Source organism: Danio rerio, chromosome 7, assembly GCF_052040795.2.
Source record: "Danio rerio strain M-AB ecotype USA chromosome 7, GRCz13ab, whole genome shotgun sequence".
In the NCBI taxonomy this organism is placed as follows: domain Eukaryota; kingdom Metazoa; phylum Chordata; class Actinopteri; order Cypriniformes; family Danionidae; genus Danio; species Danio rerio.
Window position 1 is genome coordinate 58,627,334 of NC_141027.1, and position 19,446 is coordinate 58,646,779.

A 19,446-nucleotide genomic window follows, 5' to 3' on the forward strand; every position below is an offset into this window, starting at 1 on the left:
TGCAGTAATTTTGATGGTCCACAATCAAATATTGTGTTATCGCACAGCCATAACCTGGGGTGCGTTTCCCAAAACCATTGTTAGCCAACTAAGGTCTTAATTTCTGTCGTTACAAACATAGTTAATTGATTTACCGTTTCCCAAAACCATCGTTTCAACTAACATTCGCACACTGCGTCGCAAACTTGTGTACATGCAACTACACCTCTGGAGCTGTAAAAAACAGTTGTTGGCTGTGTTCCCACTTATCACCTTATGTCCTATTCGTTTAGAACCTTCTAACATATAAACTTTGAATGATTAAAAATAAAAAAAGCAATAAGGTAATCTCTCTTACGCCTGTTTCACACCACAAGTGAAAGCAGTGCGTGAGCAGCGCGTGCACAGCGCGTATGGAGAGCAGAAGCAGTACGCAGGCTTTTGCCTTTCACACCAACTGCGTCTGCAGCGCGCACCTCTTCGGCAGCTGCTGCAGAGATCAACCTATCTCTGTCTATTCTATCTAGTTACCTGTCTTTCTAATACACTTTTTAAACTTTTCATCTGCACCAAGGCCCGCGGCAACTTCCTCCTATGCTGTTTCTTTAACCTTCAAATCTTTATTTTACAAATTTTATAAATCAAATAGTACTGTATGCTTCTCAAGCTCTATAAGAAGTGTCTAAAGACACTGACAGTGTCTACAGACACTAAGAAGTGTCTACAGTGTCAGAAGATAATCGCCTTTGATATCATGTCATTTGGTTTTTGATTGTCAGGTTGCTCTAGGCCTAGTTATAATAATATTTATACAATATAGTTACAATGATATTTATACATTATCAAACTAGTGTTACTTTCTCTGCTAAGTGATGTCCAGCGGCAGAATACCAGCTCGTTAATTCATGCTCGTGCAAAGGATGAGACGGACAAAAGTAATTAATGCATAGTGCATTAGTGCATCTTTTAAAACAGGGTATTTCAATAATAATGTAATGAATAGGATATAATTTTTAAATTCAATTGAATTAAAAAAGCACAGTTGAACAAATATAAGTCATGTTTTGTGGAACACAAATGAACAATCTATTCTTGTTCGGGCTGTGTTATACGCAAATGTTTGACATTGTCTTTCTTGTCCCTTTAGGATGCAAACCAACAATGCTTTCAAAGTGAAGTTCAGAGAACGGAAGATGACATTTCACTCATTTTTGGAAAGTGGTAAGATATAACAAACTTTCACATTGTTTACATTAATGTTTCACTCTAAAAATTATTTGTAATAATGATGCAGCGTGTCTGCAGATCCTTAAGTCTTAAAAAGTCTTAAATACCATAGTATAGAAATAAGCCCCTAAATAGTCTTAAAAGAGGCCTTTTCAAAAATGGCCAGATACAAAAGAGAAAGTGATAAATGAGAAACCTATGTGTTGACGAGAAATAAAGCAACATATTTGATAGTTGAGAACGCGGCGTTCTGCAGAAGTGGTGGAACAAAAAAGCAAGATACCCTATCTTGGCCATGGTTGTAAAAAAGTATCTGCATTTGCGCTACAAGCACACCGTCTAAACGTGTATTCGGTGCTCCTGAAAACATTTCCAAAGCTTTTCCAGTATCGTGCTAAACCATTCTAATAACACTTCGTTTCGGTTGTTTTCCACTGAGCCTGGAACGGCATTTCACAATTACAAACAAATCTTGGCCCAGAATTCTCGTCACAGTTAGACAACCATGCTGGATTGTGTCGACAGATTCTGTGTGTTGACGTAAAAATATATTTCATCCACTATAAAATAAATGCACTATTTTTGTTGCATTATCATTGTTTATTTTTCTGTTATGTACAGAGATTTGATATATAGTATTTATTTCCCCTCCAATCATTTTCAATCATCACGTTACATTTTAGTCATTTTCACTTTAAATAAAATTTAGCCAGAGCTGCGCAACATATGACCTCTAAATAAATAAGGTGCTGTGACATGTACAGTAGGTGAGAGTTTAATTTGGCTATTACCGCTGTAGCTTATACCGCCGTTTTAAATGGGCAAGCACGTGTTTTTAATGTATGACCACAGTTTGTGAATATGCCGCCAGGGGGCACAAAGAGATGGGATGCGAATGGACAGAAATAGCCTATACAGCAGCTGTAAATATGCTACTGTACTTATAAATGAAGATGAAAGGATAAAACAGAGCATTGTAATTGCTTCATTAATCATAAAAAATTAGTTGACACACTTTATTATCATTGTAAACTTGTTGACGGCAATGAGAATTCACTTTGGAAAATAGAAGAATTAAAAGACAACTAAAATGAAAGCACAAACATTCAGTACAAATAAGTAGGCCTAAAAAAATAAATAAAGCAGTCTTTTAGCCTAAATATAGAGATGTTCAGTGTTTGCTATTTTGATAGGACTAGGACAGTCATTAAATAAGCTTTTTTATTTATGTTTTCATTTATGTTTTATTTACATTTTCGTAATTGATTATATTTTACTTTCTCATTTTATGTCTCAATTATTGTACATAATAATAAACAAATAATGAAAAATAAATAAACAATAAAAATAGGCCTAAGTAATTATTTATTTAAAGACGATGCAGCGAAACACTGAGAAACGGTCCGGCGCATAGTGTAAAGAGCTTAAGTTGAATGTTGCTTCATCAAATGCATAAAAGTAAGTTGACCTACCTCATGCAGATCACTTAATAACTTTAGTATTATAAAAAATAGATTAAGTCCTGCAAATTATATAAATTAAGTCCCGCAAGTTTATTAATTGTTAGCTTTTAATAGTTTAGCTTTTTTCCTTTAAAGTATAATTGTTTTTTGTACTTGTAGTAATGGCTCAGTATCTTTTGTAATTTAATTTAAATTTTAGTCACTTTGCGTGTGAAATATAATGCGACATAACCGCGTAAAAAGAAGAAAAAGCTGTCAAAGGTTAGAGCTCATTCATCAAAAGCTGCTTTTCCACTATCGTGCCAAACCGTTCTAAGAACACTTCGGTACGGTTACGGTTGTTTCTCCACTGAGCCTGGAACAGCGCGGCACGATTACAAACCTTTCTCGGCCCGGAATTCTCGGCACGGTTAGACAACCGTGCTGAACTGTGCTGACAGATTCTGTGTGTTGACGTCGCGACTCGGTTGCTAAGCTACCACAGCTGGCTCAGCAGAAGCGCGCTAGTCATCACACATCCTCAATAAACTACTGTACATTTAATATAAAATAATGATCCAGGTCTAAACGATACAGTTTGAAAAGGGTTTTAAAACCATAGAGCAGTCTCTGGCAGAGAAGTGAATAACTCATCACATTCTTAAGAAGATATTTTATTCATTAAAGTTATTATTTTATTGACTTGAATACAGACCTACTTCGCCTGCCTGAATGTGAGTTTATTGCACGCAGCGCTGTATTTCACAGCACAAAACTCGCTCTGATCCGAGAGAGACATGCCAGCGACTTGCGCTGCTGACTTTTTTTTCCTGTTGCGCATCGAATAAAGCGAATAAAGTCACGCTTAGCATCGTCGATGTCCAAATTCCACAACAACATCACTATATCCATGGAACACTCTTTTAACAACGAGGAAATAATTGCACTTTTTAATTCAAAGCCAGGACAGCTTGTTAATACCTTGTAAGCTTTACGGAGCGGCTCTGTAAAGCAGGTCGCACACCAGAAGCGCCGCTCGGCGCCGCGACACGGCGCGTACATGACAGTTTAAGGTATCACACACCAGACGCGCACATTCGAATGATATTTAACATGAAACTAATCAGATGGCGCTCTGTGGCGCGGCTGAAAAATGAACTGCGTCCTGAGCCGTCGCTGGGCGCCGCCGACAGCCGCCGACTTGCGGCGCCGGTGTGTGTATCCTGATAGAAACCTATGTTTAGAATTCTAAAATACATGGCGCTGCGCGCCGCGCAGCGCTTCTGGTGTGCGACCTGCTTAACTGTCCAAGGTACTGTGTTGTATGATTTATATTATAGCATATGCACTAAAAGACTAAACAAGTCAAAAGAATGAATGAATTAAATAAATATGGATTCTTAAATGTCAGTATTGCTTTTACTCAAAAATTATCAATACGTTTTGACAAATGTTTTATAAAAATAAAATGAGCAATTTTTATCATTTCAGCTAAAGGCAATTATATGATTCAGTTATACATAAGTTATATGACATTTATGAGGCATGTAACATGTTTCTGTGTTTTTGTTTTTTTGTTCTTGGTGATCTTTAATATAGCTACACAAATATTTTCTAAAACGTCTAGCAATAATTCGCCTACAGCTTGTTAGTTAATTATGAACACAAAAATAATTATAATGATAAAAACAAAATGATCAAAATAAAAAGATAATAGAGCAGCATTTTGCTAAATATAATAGTGCTTTATATGCTTTAAATCCTGCTATATATGTGTTGTTTCATATTCGTTTTTTATTTCACTTGCTGCATTCCTTATTTAATGTTTGAATAGTAAAACAAATAACAGCCATCGCTTAATTGGTTTCATTTTACCATCAAAATGTAGTATATTTTATATCATTATATCAACTTTTGATATAAAAACGCAGTGTAATTTAATTAATTGTTAAAAATGAAATAATTTATGTGCTGTGTTTTTATTAGAGAAAGTGCCCGCTTTTTATTTATTTATTTCCCCTCCAATTATTTTCAATCATCACGTTACATTTTGGTAATTTTCCCTCCAAATAAAATTTAGCCAGAGCTGCGCAACATATAAATAAATAAGGGTGCACATGTACCTATATTTAGCACCCCTATTTGATAGAGCTGCATAACAGTGTTTAGTCACATGGTTGCTTTTGCTTTTATGAAAAAAAAAAAAAAGTTTCGGCTCTTATTTAACTTTAATTGAACAAAGGGAGCCGTTTACATGCGTTACCAAGGCAACTACTGATGCGTTTTGTGTAATGTTTTAAAGAGCTTTGTCGCAGCAGACAGTGGAAAATGAAACCGTATCCGTGCTGTCTGGCCCGGTTTGGCACGGAATGGAACAGTTCTGTTTAAAGAACGATTCAGCACGATAGTGGAAAAGCGGCTAAAATTAGCTATATCAAAATACTGCGTGTATGTTAATACAGGTAGAGTGTGAACAAACTCAGGGTAAGGCTAAGATATGCGCTTGCCTTTTAATGCATGTAAAAAGATTTGTGGCAAACCAAGAAGTATTTTTAGCCAAAGTCATTTAGATTAAAGAATATATTATTTAGCCTACATTTTTCTCTGTATCGCGGCTGTGCGTGTGCTGTCAGCTAAATGCGGATATAAAATAAATCTTAAAAGCAACTAGACTGAGCGCTTATTTAATATAAAAATTAGGGATGGGAAGATTAATCGATATGTATCGATACGCGGTCATGCGCGTGCACGATGCGAGTGCATCGGTAGAGTAGCAGAGGATGAATGAAATTTTGGAAGCAAATCGAGATGCATCGGTTTTTGCGAGATGCATCGGTTTTTCCAAGATACAGCTTATATTTTTAATATAGAATGTATTTTTCATTTATTAGCAAGTGTTGTCAAACTGTTTTTGGCGCATAATTTAATCGACCTACATGAAGTATGCCTTAGCAACGGATTTGCGGACGTGTACACTTACACTACAACTCAGTGTATCAGGTGTGCGGATGAAGCTAGTGGTGCACCCTCAGAAAGCGCGAGAAGCAAAACAAACATTTTATTCCTCACTGAGTTTTAAATCTAAAGTATGGCAACATTGTGGATTTAAGGATGGACGACATGACAGGACAGATGCAATTTGCAAAATGTGCCGCGCATCTGTAAATACGTGGGCAGTACGACTAATCTGAAATCTCACTTGAAGCGGCGCCACAGTGTTGTTGTGAAAGCATCTTCCAGTGTTTCTACATCCCCGGCTTCCTGCACTGCTTCAACTGTAGCTACCAGCTCCAAAAGTGGTGAGAACAGCATTGCAAGTTTTTTTCCATGCGCAACAGTTTTGTGCGCTCTACGCCAATAACGGATGTTATTGCATGGTTCATCTGCAAAAATATTCAGCCTAGTGTCACGGAAAACGAAGTTTAAACACCCCCTTTATGTTAATTTTTATTTAATTATAATAATAATATTAATAATAATAATGATAAAAATAATGGGTGTCACGGTGGCACAGTGGGTAGTTTGACCACCTCATAGCAAGAAGATTGCTGGTTTGTTATTTTTTTATTAGCCTGTTGTTTACAGTGACAGTGATGTTTCAAAGCAGCATAACACTGCTAGTTCACAACCTTAAGTTTTGAATATTCAGTGGCAAAATATATCTTTGTAAAACTTGTTTTCATAGTTGAAAAGTTAAATCACAATTCTTGTTGTGCAATGATAAACCTTTATGTTGAAAGAGTGCAAATATATATATTTTAATATATATTGCACTTATACATTCTGTTTATCTTGAAAATACTTAAATAATATGTGCTATAGGTTCTAAAATGTCCCTCTACTGTAAACTGACACTCTGGCTCTGAGAGAAAAGCCAGTTTGTAAAAAAAGTCATGGTTTTGCTTGGTTAATAAATAATCAAACTCATTCAATGGCACAGCATCCTCTTTCACATAATCTCATAAACTTGATCTAATTAGTTAGTGCTGAATTATCGCATCGTATTGTGATATGGGTGTGAATCGTATCGTGTTGCATCGCAATATGTCACAAATGTATCGCTAATATATCGGATCGTATTCTTTGTATCGAGATGCGTATCGGATCGGCATTATAGCTTAGATGCCCAACCCTAATAAAAATACAAAGATAAAAAGAGGAGCATTTAGCTAAATATAATTGTCCTTTATATGCATTATATCCTAATATGCTATGTGTTGTTTCATGTTCGTTTTTTATTTCACAACAGCCACCGTTTAATTACTTTACCATCAAAATGTAGCCTATTGTGTTTTATATAATCAAAGTTTGATATGAAACTAGTGTGTAATTTAATTAATTGTTAAAAATTAAATAATTTAAGTGATATATTTTTATTAGTGAAAGTGCCCGCTCACTTTTGACAAGGTCTGTCCAAAGTTGTCTGAAAGGACGACGGGCACAGCATGTCTATTGTTTTGGCTTGCGTTGTGCATATTTGAAAATAACTGTCTGGGTGAAGGCTTTATTGTCTGCTGCTGTCACTCTGGCTTAGCAGGCAACATATTATTTAGCTATATTCTGTGTTTTTGATGTAAAAAATATATCAGTTTTGACGAATGCTATGAGCGTAATATAGTTTTTTAAATTAGCACGTAGTTTAGTCCAGAAGTTGCTGTGCATAGAAACATACATTTTCATAAGGCCTCGTTTACAGTAATTCGGTTTTAGTTTAAAACACATAGGTTTATGCGTGGTTAGTGAAAGACAAGAATTTTGAAGTCACTGAAACAAGGCAGTGAAACAAACAAAGAACATTTGTGCACAAGACTTTTGAGAACTGTATCTTGTAGTCTAGTGTTTTTGCTTCAAAGTTGTGTAAAACATCTTGTTCACTTGCTCACAGAAAACAATATGATGAATTCAAAGTCACTTTCTGAGTGAAAATGGTTTATGCGAGAAGGCGTGAACTATCATTACTATGCAGTGAGTCACACCTGAGAAGACAGAAACCTGCATAATGATCTGCATAATGAGCCATCAGACATGTATGTGACTAATAGGGAAGAGTTTCAAAAAGGAATCAGAGAAAAGTTCATATACTTTTTTGTTTGCAGTTTATTTAAATTAAAATTTTTATACATTAAACAATTGGTTGAGCTCAGTGAAGTCAAGGAAAACAAAATTTTTTAAATCAAGGATTTTTTTATTTAACTTTGTCCATAAATAGTTCATAAATAGGTCAAAAACCTTACCAAAACGCAGTAGAAAAGATCTCACGGTGAGAATTGTGCATGCCTTTCAGTGCAATGTAAAGAAAAGATATGTTAGACGAATTATTATTAAAATGATTATGTATGCATTAATGCACAAGGCAACAACAATTAGTCTAAATAGCTACTTACCTAATGTAAAGCTTAAATTTACATTAGACGTGATAACTGTAAAACCATGATTATTATCCAGACTATATAACTGTACAACTAAAACCTATAATTGTTGCATCCCTAATTGTTATGCAGTTCAACATATAACATATTAATGTCACTAAAGAAGTCTATTGCACAATGCTGTGATATTATGTAGTTTCAAAATACAATATATTAACATATTAAGATAGAAAATTCAACATGGGTGTCTTAAGGAGCAAAAATACAGCATATGGGCTAATATGCAGTTGTATCATCACTCATATAGCAAGTCATATCTCTCCGGCCCTTCGTTTAAGATGCTTTTCTTGAACAAGCCCCCATGACAAACTAATTAAATAGCCCTGGTCTATGGGGTTGAAGCAAGATCGTGTTCTTTTTTTGATTATTATTGCAGCTCTACTGTACAGTAATGTGTCAGTTGTTTGCATCGGTTGTCACCATTTTAATGATGCAATAGTGTGCTTTGTCTCCGTGATTGTGATTTGACATTCTTCTTTCCACTAAACTCGCACTGTCCTGAGCTGTAAATAGTAGGGCTGTAACGATACACGATATAAAATCGAAATCGCGACACTCAGATCTACGATCCTGTGTCGCGGTGTAATAAGGAAGAATCGCGACACACCCACCCCGTGATACCTTTCCAATAACGTCACGCGTGCCTGCAAAAGTTGAGCTAATTAACATTTTTTTTCGTTCGACATTACAAGCACTGCTCCGTTTAAGCCCTCGCAATATTTAGCCTGGAGAGCTCTCACGGAGCTCTTAGTAAGGGACCGTCTGAATGTGTCAGGAATATCAAAAACAAAACCAACTTAACCCCGCTTGACAACCGACAACGCCAGAAACATTGCCAATGCTGTCAAAGCGGCCGGATTTTCAGCGCATATACGTTGATTTGCTCACACTGTTAATGTGGCTGCGCAGAGAGGGATGGGCGTTCACCAGATGTCAGGTAACAGCCAAACTTTTCTGTAACCGTGCAGTGCGCTTTCTGTTTGAACCTTTGGGAGTGCTGACTGACAGGTGCGTGAGGTCAGAAAAACGAAAAGCTTTCAGTTAAAATAAACACAGTTTCTATAGTTATAGCCTACTTTATTTAGAGATAAAGGTATATGGCTCTGCATATAATCACTCTATCTTGCTGGAGTTTATAGCCGTTTCGCTTTACTTCAGGACGCATTGACCGCTCTGATGGTCTAATCGTTGTTTTAAGTTATCCAGAACTGTATGAATATACAAATCTTGAATATCACAATAGTATTAAATATTACAATTGTAACAACACAGACAGCAACACTTTTGCACAATCGATACCCAGCTGATTCAGTCGTTTATAAGAGGACCGAGCCTCTTCTTTTTTCCTTGTCAACATAAAGGCAGTAAGGTGCGCCTTGTTTTCGGCCACTTGTTTAACTGCAAGGCATACTTAATTTGCGGGATGATAACGTATAACCCGTGCCTACAGACACATTTGCTAAAGAAGCAAAATGGAAGAAGAATATTGCTGTTTGATACAGACCTGTTGATACTAAACCAGCGCTTATGTTGACCTGGATCTGCGTAATAAACGCAACAAATAGGCTTTACTTTTTATTTTACAGCTTAAAACATGTACGCAGATTAATGCAATATCATATTTAAACAAACTGTTTACAAAAAGTCTACATATGCGCGCGTGTTGTTGTCTTTTCATCAGGCAGCGCGCGCACTTGAACCGCGAGGGAGAGAGAGGAAAGCATAGGCTATATCAGGACATATTCTTTAAAATAAGGATTTCTATTAAAATGTAAAAGGTTTTGTGATTATAATAATAACAGCGGGGCATTAAATAAATTCATATTTTCCGTGGAGCGAGCAATTTGAGGAAGTCTGCGATTTTTATTTGACGGAAGAAATAAACATATGATTGGAAAAAAGCCTATGCCGGTTATTAAAAAGAATCAGTCAGTATTTTCGTTTTGTAAAATAAATTAATTATTTAAGTGAAAATAATTTAGGGCATTCCTATTTATTTTATTCATTTTATTTAGATTATTCTGCTCTTCTGTGCTAAACACTGCAGGTGCGTGAAGATGTTGTTCTGTTTCGCTATTAATATATAAAAATAAATCAGTATTTTAAAATGCAATATTTAATGTGTCATACACAAAATAGACACGTCAATTTGTTTAATATAAAATTAATAGTAATCTGACCAGTTAACCGTTAATAACCGATTAATGGGCGGCGGTTGTCGGTTAGCAAAATTAACGAAATGAGCATCCCTATTTAATTTACTTTTTCTATGCAAGAGAACTTGATTGAAAAATAATTTTCAACATGCTTGAACCATCTAAACAATGGAGTTTAGTTTGGTTTTTCAACAGTATTTTGTTACAAAGAAAACAGAAGTGATATATTGGCTATTTATTTATTTTATATATGGCTATTTATATTGTTAATAATTTGCATAGTTAATATTGTTCTTTGATGTTTAGTTTATAAAGATTTTTCAAATGTTATTTAATTAAAAATAGTTTTAAAAATCTTTCTTTTTCCCACCCCACACGAAAAAAATAAAATAAAAAAATCGTGATACAAATCGAATCGTGGGTCAAAAATCGTGATACGAACCGAATCGTGGGTTTGGTGTATCGTTACAGCCCTAGTAAATAGGTTATGATCTGGCTAAGGCTTCAAGGTGTTCTCTCAGCAACTTTCAGGTTTTAGGTGGGGGAACGGGCAGCAGCCATTCAAATGTATCATCTCTAAAATAGTAATAAAAACGGCCACTTGCTCAGCATCTGTATGTAAAGATAATTAACTTATTTTTATAAAATATTATTATAAATTCATTCATTCATTCTTTCATTCATTTTCTTTTCGGCTTAGTCCCTTCATTAATCTGGGGTCGCCACAGCGGAAAGAACCACCAACTTTTCTAGCATATGTTTTACGCAGCGTATGCGCTTCCAGCTGCAACCCATCACTGGGAATTATTATTATTGTTGTTATTATTAATAGGCTAATTTCTGTAGCAACTTTTGTAATCCAATTTAGTGTTTTCGGGTTGTTGTTTTTTTTCCGGTTAAAACACAATACAATGCCCTTTTAAAAGTTTGAAAAAACCTGAGGGGTAAAGCCTGGTTTATACTTCTGCGTCAAGTGACCGGCGTAACCAATGGCGCATGCAACACCAGTAGCTGTGCATATATACTAAGGGTGTAACGATATTAAAACCGAACCGAAATATCACCAACCACGATAAGTACACCAACCACGATAAGTATCGCGAAACTCTCGTGGCGTACCGCCATACTCTCACGCCCCCTGCTGCCCATTGTTGAGGTTGACGTCACTTGTCTCTAACTAATTGAACCAATTTAAACACATCTTTATTATCATATTTGATTAAATTGTTTTAGTAATGATGAGGATTTGTTCTAAATATTATATTCTAAAGTTAGTATTTTAGTGCATGTTATGTCATGTGACTTGAGTAAGCATCACACTCGTTACTACTGGACGCAGGATGGCTGCTTCACATAGTACTGAGATTGCAGATCCCCCAGACACATTTAAGTCATCTGTGTGGAAACATTTTGGTTTTTCAGTGGAGTACAGGAATAGAATTCGTGTCGTAGACAAAGCGCCTGCCTGTCTGTCTCAAGTTTCACGAAACTTACTTGTAAGGAAAAACATTTAAAAAGTGTGGTAATTTCACAATGTGAGGGTGTAAGCAACAGAACTGCCAACAAAAGTGATTTAATGTACAAAAGTAAAACCAGAATAATGCCTAAATATACAAAAAAAAGAAATATTTACACTAATAAAAATAATATAATAAAGTAACAAATTCAAACAAAAGTATCAAACAAAAATTAGTTAAACTCGAGCAAGGGGGTGATAGTGAAGACAAACAAAAGAAATAAATATAACAAAACAATTCTAACTCATGAATAACCCCTCTTACCTCGCTAAAACTGATGAAAAGAAAAAAAGGTCTTCAGCGCCGCGCGCCGCATTCTTCCCTATACTGAATAAAATAAACAAAGATGACCTTCACCTCTTACCTGATGTCTTTAACAATACATTTTCTACGTGTTTGCAAAATGGAAATCGTATGACATTTTCCCTATCCACCTTACACTAAGACTGAACTTGAGGAGATACTATATTGTCGGGAAGGAGCGGATAATATACAAATCAATTGAAATAAAAATGTACAAACCTCACAAAATTTCTTAAAGTGGGCAAAAGTAATGCAAAATCATTTTACCCAAACGAAAGTTAAGCAAAAACAACGAAAATCATAATCATGTCAGAAAAATACACGAAAAACGAGATCAAAGGAAAAAGCGCTCTCTCTCCCGCTCTTCCTGACATGCTTTTTACATTCCCGCGCTGCGTCGCCAAATGATGATAGATCGGTCTCCTGACCAATCAGCTGTCAAAAAGGCGGACCTACAGAAATGACAGGCAGCAGCTGTCGTTAAGGCGGACCTACAGTGCATAAATGACCGGCATAGAGTGAGCGGGAGAGGGAGAGAGAGAGAGAGAGATCGGGAGGCAAACATACAGCCGGCTACAACCCTAACATTAGTTTCAGACACAACCGCAATGTATTTTACTGGTGAATATGTCATGAAAAAACACTTTACAAACACAGTATATGTATATTTTTTATTAATTTAAACGGAAACCTATCTATCTAAATGAAACCATATAATCAAAAATGAGCGTCTGTGTCTGCACAGAGATCAAGCCTCTCATCGGAGAATGTGGATATTATGGTGTTTTTGAAGAAGATCTTTCACTAGTCTACACTGCAGTTATTTATTTAATTTTAGTTTACTTAGTTAAGATGGCTGCACTACAGAGAATAGTTTTTTTCTGACTAGTCTATATTGGAGGTATTTATTTAATTCTAGTTGTTTACTCGGGTATCCTGACTGTACTAAAAATGCGATGACAAAGTTAATAAAGAAAAAGTTAAGATGTTCTTGTTATTAAGTGAATTGTCCCTTAGCATTGCTGTTAACATGACATCAACCCTAACCCCACAGCAAACAGAAACCGAACCGTACCGAACCGAACCGAGCCTTTTGTGTATCGTTACACCCCTAATATATACGTCTGCGCGCTGTCTCTGTTGGTCTGCATTAACACTTCCAAAACGCTAGGTGGCAGTTAGGTGTTTATGTGTCTCTGTTTCAAGTTTCTTCGCCTGTGTTTTGTTCTTTCTAAACGCTTCCGGGATGTACAAGTGGCTCAAACTCGTTCATTTTGTGGCAGGCACCGGCGGACGTGCAGCAACTTTAACTATGAGGTAAACACAAAACAAAACTCTCCATCCGGAGCTCCTTCGCAGGACTCCACACTAGTAAACAATCGCTCCATTGGGCTCGCGCCACTTGCGTGGCTCTCTGTCCCGCCCAGACTCGTCAGCACTACCAAGCCGACCAATCACAGAGCTTGCGCTACGCGTCGTTGCGACGTGTAGTTACATTTTTTGAGAGGTGCACATCAGCGACACCAATGGCCACGGCGTAGGGCTATGCGTCAGTGCTGTAGCATACGCGTGCGCTTGACGCAAAAGTATAAATCAGCCTTAAGTTCGTTAAAAAAAGAGACCTTGCAAAAGTGGAGACCCAGGTGGTTTTAATATTACAGAATATGTTTTTTCACCAGTTATAGGTTTTACACTGATATATAGGCCTATATTACAACTTTGAATTTAAAACAATTTACAAGTTACAAACTAAAATTAAGTAACAAATTATGTCTTTGATAGAGTTGAAGTCTGAATTATTCGCCCCTCTTTGAATTTTTGTTCTTTTTTATATTTCCTATATGATGATTACCAGAGCATGGAAATTTTCACTGTATGTCTAATAAATTTTCTTCTGGAGAAAGTCTTGTTTTATTTTGGCTTCAATAAATAGTTTATAAATAGTTTTACATTTAGTTTTACAACCCTTTTAACGTCAATATTATTAGCCCCCTTAAGCAATATATTTTTCCAATAGTCTACAGAACAAACTATTATGTTTAAAAATGTGTTGGAAAAAAAAAAATCTGCTCTCCTTTAAACAGAAATTAAGGAAAAAATAAACAGGGGGGCAAATAATTCTGACTTCAACTGCAACTGGAAAGGAATATATGAATCCATCACAGTTTACAATATATTGATGCCCAATTTCTAGGCTTTATTGGTGATAATGGTCAGCAATGTTGGACCATTATTGCCTTTTTAACTTATTAGAGGACATAATCTAGCCTGACTATAATGTGTAAATTCTTCGGTGGGCAAAAAAAAAAAAAAAAAAAAAAACGTCAGTATTTTTAGTGAGTGTACTTTTTGTTTTTATTCTTGCCGTAATAAAAAAATATTAATATAGAGCAACCCAAGTTCTGTTGCCATTTAATATTTAACTTTAATAGGTAGAACTGTCCGAGATATGAACAAAAGCAAGTGATACATCATTTAGATTAAATAAAATTAGATTTTAAAATATCTTGAATGGCTATTAAATTTTTTGTAATAAATTATAAAAATAATAAAAAATAATTAGTTAAAAAATCTTCAATGATATTAATGATATGACCTACGTCCGGAAACTTTCCACTACTCTGTATATCCATCTGATTTTACTGTTTGTTTCTTTTGACCGCCCCCTGTCATTTAAAAGAACATCTCAATGGTGAATGTGTCAAGAATGAAAGCCTCGTCTGTTTGGTGAGTTGTGCGATGTGGCGCCAGTCGAAAGTATAAATCAGCCTTAAGATGTTTGTTTTTTTCTGTAGTTCAATATTGCATCTAACCTGTAATTGGTACTGTTCAATTTGAATACATTTTACTTTGTTTTACTACTAATTTTGTATTTTTTTTGCATTTTCTCTTTGTGTGTGCGTGTTTTTGATATTGCGATATCTGTCTTAAATTTAATACTTGATGGTCTTAAAAAGGTCTTAAAAGTCTTAAATTTGATATTATGATACCTGCAGAAACCCTGAACTGAATTGTGTGTTGCCTGCAGAGCTGGAGCGACAGCAGCAGAGAATTTCGTGTGACCATTTACCCAATAGTTTTTTTCAAATATGCACATCACGTGCTAAACAATAGACATGCCGTGCCCGTCATCCTTTTAGTAGTTTAAACTTCACTTTAAACTGTATTAAGGTCCCATTTACACTGATGATTGAAAATGATTGGAAGGGAAATAAATAGATATTTCAAATCTCCGTACATAACAGAAAAATAAACAATGATAAGACAACAATAATAGTGCATTTGTATTATAGTGGCAGAAATATATTTTTGGACAGACCTTGTCAAACGTGAGCAGGCACTTTCAATAATAAAAATATAGCACTTTAATTATTTTATTTTTAACAATTAATTAAACTACATAGCAGTTTTATATCAAAAGTTAATGATATAAAATATACTAGGCTACATTTTGATGGTAAAATAACCATTTAAGCGATGGCTGTTATTTTTTTCAGTATTCAAACATTAAATAACGAATGCATCAAGTGAAATAACAACGAATATGAAACAACACATAGATATAATGCATATAAAGAACTAGACTATTATATTCAGCAAAATGCTGCTCTTTTTATATTTGTATTTTATTTTTGTTATTTTTTATATTTTAAATTAATTAAAGCTATAGATAAAAACTGCTTATTTTGCAAAGCTACCCATTACATATTTAAGATCACCAAGAACAAACAAAACAAAACAAAAACATGTTACATGGTCCCATAAATGTCCAACTTGTATTTAACTGAATAGTATGAAAAAATGCTCATTTTATTTTTATAAAATGTTTGTTATTTTTTTTAGTAAAAACAATACCGACACTTAAGAATCCATATTTCTTCATGCCGCCTGCCGCTTATCAGTATCACTCATCTGTGAAGAGCGCAAGAGCCAATCACAACTGTTTTTGTTTAGGGTGTGACCAATCAAAGGGGTGTAAGAAAACTTGGTAGACAAGGATCAGAAAGCGAGCGGGATATTTATATTTGTTTATATTAATTTGCTATAAATACTTGTGTTGTTCAAAGGTACAGTTTTTATATTTGACTGTTTGTATTAAATAACAAAATTGTATTACAAAAAGTATAGAAATACATTCATACATTTTAATACAAGAATTCTGCTATGAAGAAAATATAAAACTGTGTATGGAAAGCACCGTGATGCACAGAGATATCGAATTGAACCGAATCGATATTATGATAATCGTAACCGAACCAAACTTTGAGACCAGTGTAGGTTCACAGCTCTAAACACTACCTTGGACAGCTACAGTGCCACTAAAGCTTTTAAACAAGTTTAAACAATAATAGAAAGATTCGACTTTTTATGGTGGTGCCCGAAATCACAACACGCCATAACCGTCCTTCAGGTGATATAGCCGACATTAAATTACAAAAATAAAAAAATAAAAAGTGCAGTTATTTCCTTGTTGTTCAAAGAGTCTGCATGTTCATGCATGGATGTAAGATGCTGTGGATTGTGGACATCGATAATGTTAAGTGTGCATGTCGCTGTTGGTAAAGTTCTCTCCCAGATCAGCAGTTTTTGTGCGACCAAAATTATTATTCAAAATGATTACTGTTGAAGTCAAAATTATTAGCGCTCCTGACAATTTTTAGAAAATAAATAAATATTACGCAAATAATGTTTAAAAGAGCACGGAATTTTAACAGTATTTCCTATAATATTTTTTCTTCTTATTGTTCTATTTTATATTTTAATATTTTAATATTTTTTCTAGTCTTATTGTTTTATTTTGGCTAGAATAAAAGCAGGTATAAATATTTTGAAACCTATTTTAAGGTCAATATTGTTAGCGGCTTTAAGCAATATATATTTTTGATTGTCTGCAGAAGAAACTACTGTAATACAATGACTTGCCTAATTACCCTAATTAAGCCTTTGAATCGCACTTTAAATCTGAATGGTTGTGTTTTGAAAAATATTTAGTAAAATATTATTTTCTGTCATCACAGCAAAGATAAAACAAATCTATTATTAGAAATTAGCTATTAAAACTATTATGTTTAGAAATGTGTTGAAAAAAAATCTTTTTTCCATTTAAACAGAAATTGGGGGAAAAGAGCTGCTAATATTCAGTAGGGCTAATAATTCTCACTTCAACTGCTTATATACAATTATTTTCTTCCCTGCAAAGGAAAGAGAAATAAATACAATAGAAAAAAATATTAAACAAACTGTGCTTTAAGCATCTTAACTGTAAGAAAAACTATTTAGCTACAAAAGTTCTTCAGTCAAGAGCAGTGAGGGATTTTCTCCTTTTGTTGTTTGATTAATAATGATGGAAACAGGCGGCAGCACACACAGGAGCATGCGGTTTAGTTCGCGCTTTTAAGAGCAACAAATGTCAACAACTGGAAAGGGGGCAGTAAATAATAGAATAATCATTTATCTCGATTAATGGTTTGTCATAATCGTTAGTAGCCAAATCGAAGTTGGGATTTTCAATTAATTGCAAACCTTACTACTTGTGCACTCATTCAATATCTTGTTAGCTTTGTGTGAGAAATGAATGCCGTGTGTTAATGAAACCACTTGACCTACAGCAGCCAATGAGAATGTTTGTTTTATGGCAGACATCAACAATTAGTCTTTGTATCTCAACAATGGTGACAAATCAAATAAAAATCACAAAATACTCTACTGAACTATTACACCCAAAGAACAACAAAAAAATAAAGGAAAAGAAAGAGATTGTAAGAACTTTAAGTTGCATAATATATTTATGCTGCAATGCATGCTGGGATATCTCTACTATGCTGGCACACAGCTTTAGGGTTGGTTACTAAAACCCGGTGCCATTATAGCACCGCTACCTTGGTAACCGTTATGTACCATATAAATTCCGGTTCCTAATTTCGGTGCTGTGACAAGAACGTAAGAAGCATCAAAGGGGTGCATAAAAGGCACACATAGGCGTTGTGTTACACCATCACTAAACATTTAATTCTAAACAATTTTAAAGGAATACGGATATAGGCGATATCAGGCGATTATTATTGTTGCTTAGGGAACGCAACGCGCGCATTACAGCACATTCAGCCTGGTTTTCGCTGAGCGAGAGCGACTCTCTTCAGATCAACACACATGATCAAGTTCATCAAATTACCAAAGTACCAAAGAACAGATGTAACAGATCAAATGTAGTTTTCAGTCACGCTCATGTAAGTCACAGTCAACTCGTTTAGTTCTGCCTTCATTCATTTTTTTTCCTTTTCAACACATGATTTATTTATAAAACATTTTTAAACAAAATAGTTTAACAAACTCATTACTAATATCTACATTTTTATCTTCCCCACAGTGACAGTCAGTGCAGAACATTTTACTAGTTATTTTGCAAGACAGTTGTATTCAGACAAAGTCCCTTTATGTACTTTATAGTCTTTTATTCAGATTAAAGTGTAATTTAAAAACTTAATCAGTTAACTACGAAAGTTAAAATAATTAGTCAAATTATTTTGTAACTGATTTGTTGTTTATATCAAAAATATACAGCAAATATTTTTTAAAGAGGCTAATAATACTGACCTTATTTTTATTTAAATTAAAAACTGCTTTTATTCACGATATAAACAATAAGAAATAGGTCTTATTATGACTCCAGAATCATTTTTTTTTTTAGAAAACACTGAAAATTTTCAGAAACATTGTTTTAAATGAATAAGAGGGCAAAATAAAAAGACCTCAACTGTAGGCCTATCTGTTAAAGTTTACAGGTGCAACGATGTGCCTTGGTGTACTTGAATGTTACAAATGTGTTATCGTACACCAGTACAAAGTTGCTTGTCTAATAAACGAACAAGGTTGATTATTTTTTAATTTTAAAGTTTAGGTTATTTAATAATTTTGTTTATGAAGTCTGCATAGTGATGCATGAAAAAAAAATTACTTTGAATAATCTTTTAGGTATTTTGTGATATATATAAGTTAAAATGTGCTCCTAAAAGTACATGGCCCCTGCCCCACAGGTTAATAGTAAGATAATTTAATTTCATAATGCAAATCTTAAATTCATGCCAACCAACAATTGATCAAAGGAAATGTATTAATGTAATTCAAAAATATAAAATATGAATTTACGTTTACCTTAAACTTTAATTATATTGCTCTAATAAAATTATTTTTAAAAAGATTTTGTCAAATAAAAAGTTTTTCTAGAGTCATCAACCATCATTTTGTTGCTAAAAAGTATCGATTCAGTCACCTGTATCGTTTTAAAAGTATAGACGATACCCAACCCTACCCAGCATGCATTGAAGCTTGACTAAATGAAGCAGCTTTATTCTTTTTAGCAACCACAGTTCAGGTTCATATCCTGATTCTTGAT

The 19,446-nt window shown here is 34.5% G+C and overlaps 2 protein-coding genes across 7 annotated transcripts in view; both read left to right on the top strand.

Moving 5' to 3' along the window:
* Window positions 1-19,446, top strand: part of LOC147843211 (uncharacterized) — a 501,869-nt gene that overhangs the window by 403,331 nt on the left and 79,092 nt on the right. The window lies entirely within an intron of this gene.
* Window positions 1-19,446, top strand: part of LOC137496227 (uncharacterized) — a 336,279-nt gene that overhangs the window by 14,257 nt on the left and 302,576 nt on the right. For all 6 annotated transcript variants that reach the window (XR_015496310.2, XR_015496312.2, XR_015496311.2 and 3 more), the window contains exon 3: window positions 1,127-1,200. Coding sequence is in view for 2 of the 6 variants with exons in the window: in XM_087261983.2 (XP_087118109.1) it covers window positions 1,127-1,200 (74 nt within the window). In the remaining 4 variants the exon portion in view is untranslated. The remainder of the gene's footprint in view (window positions 1-1,126; window positions 1,201-19,446) is intronic.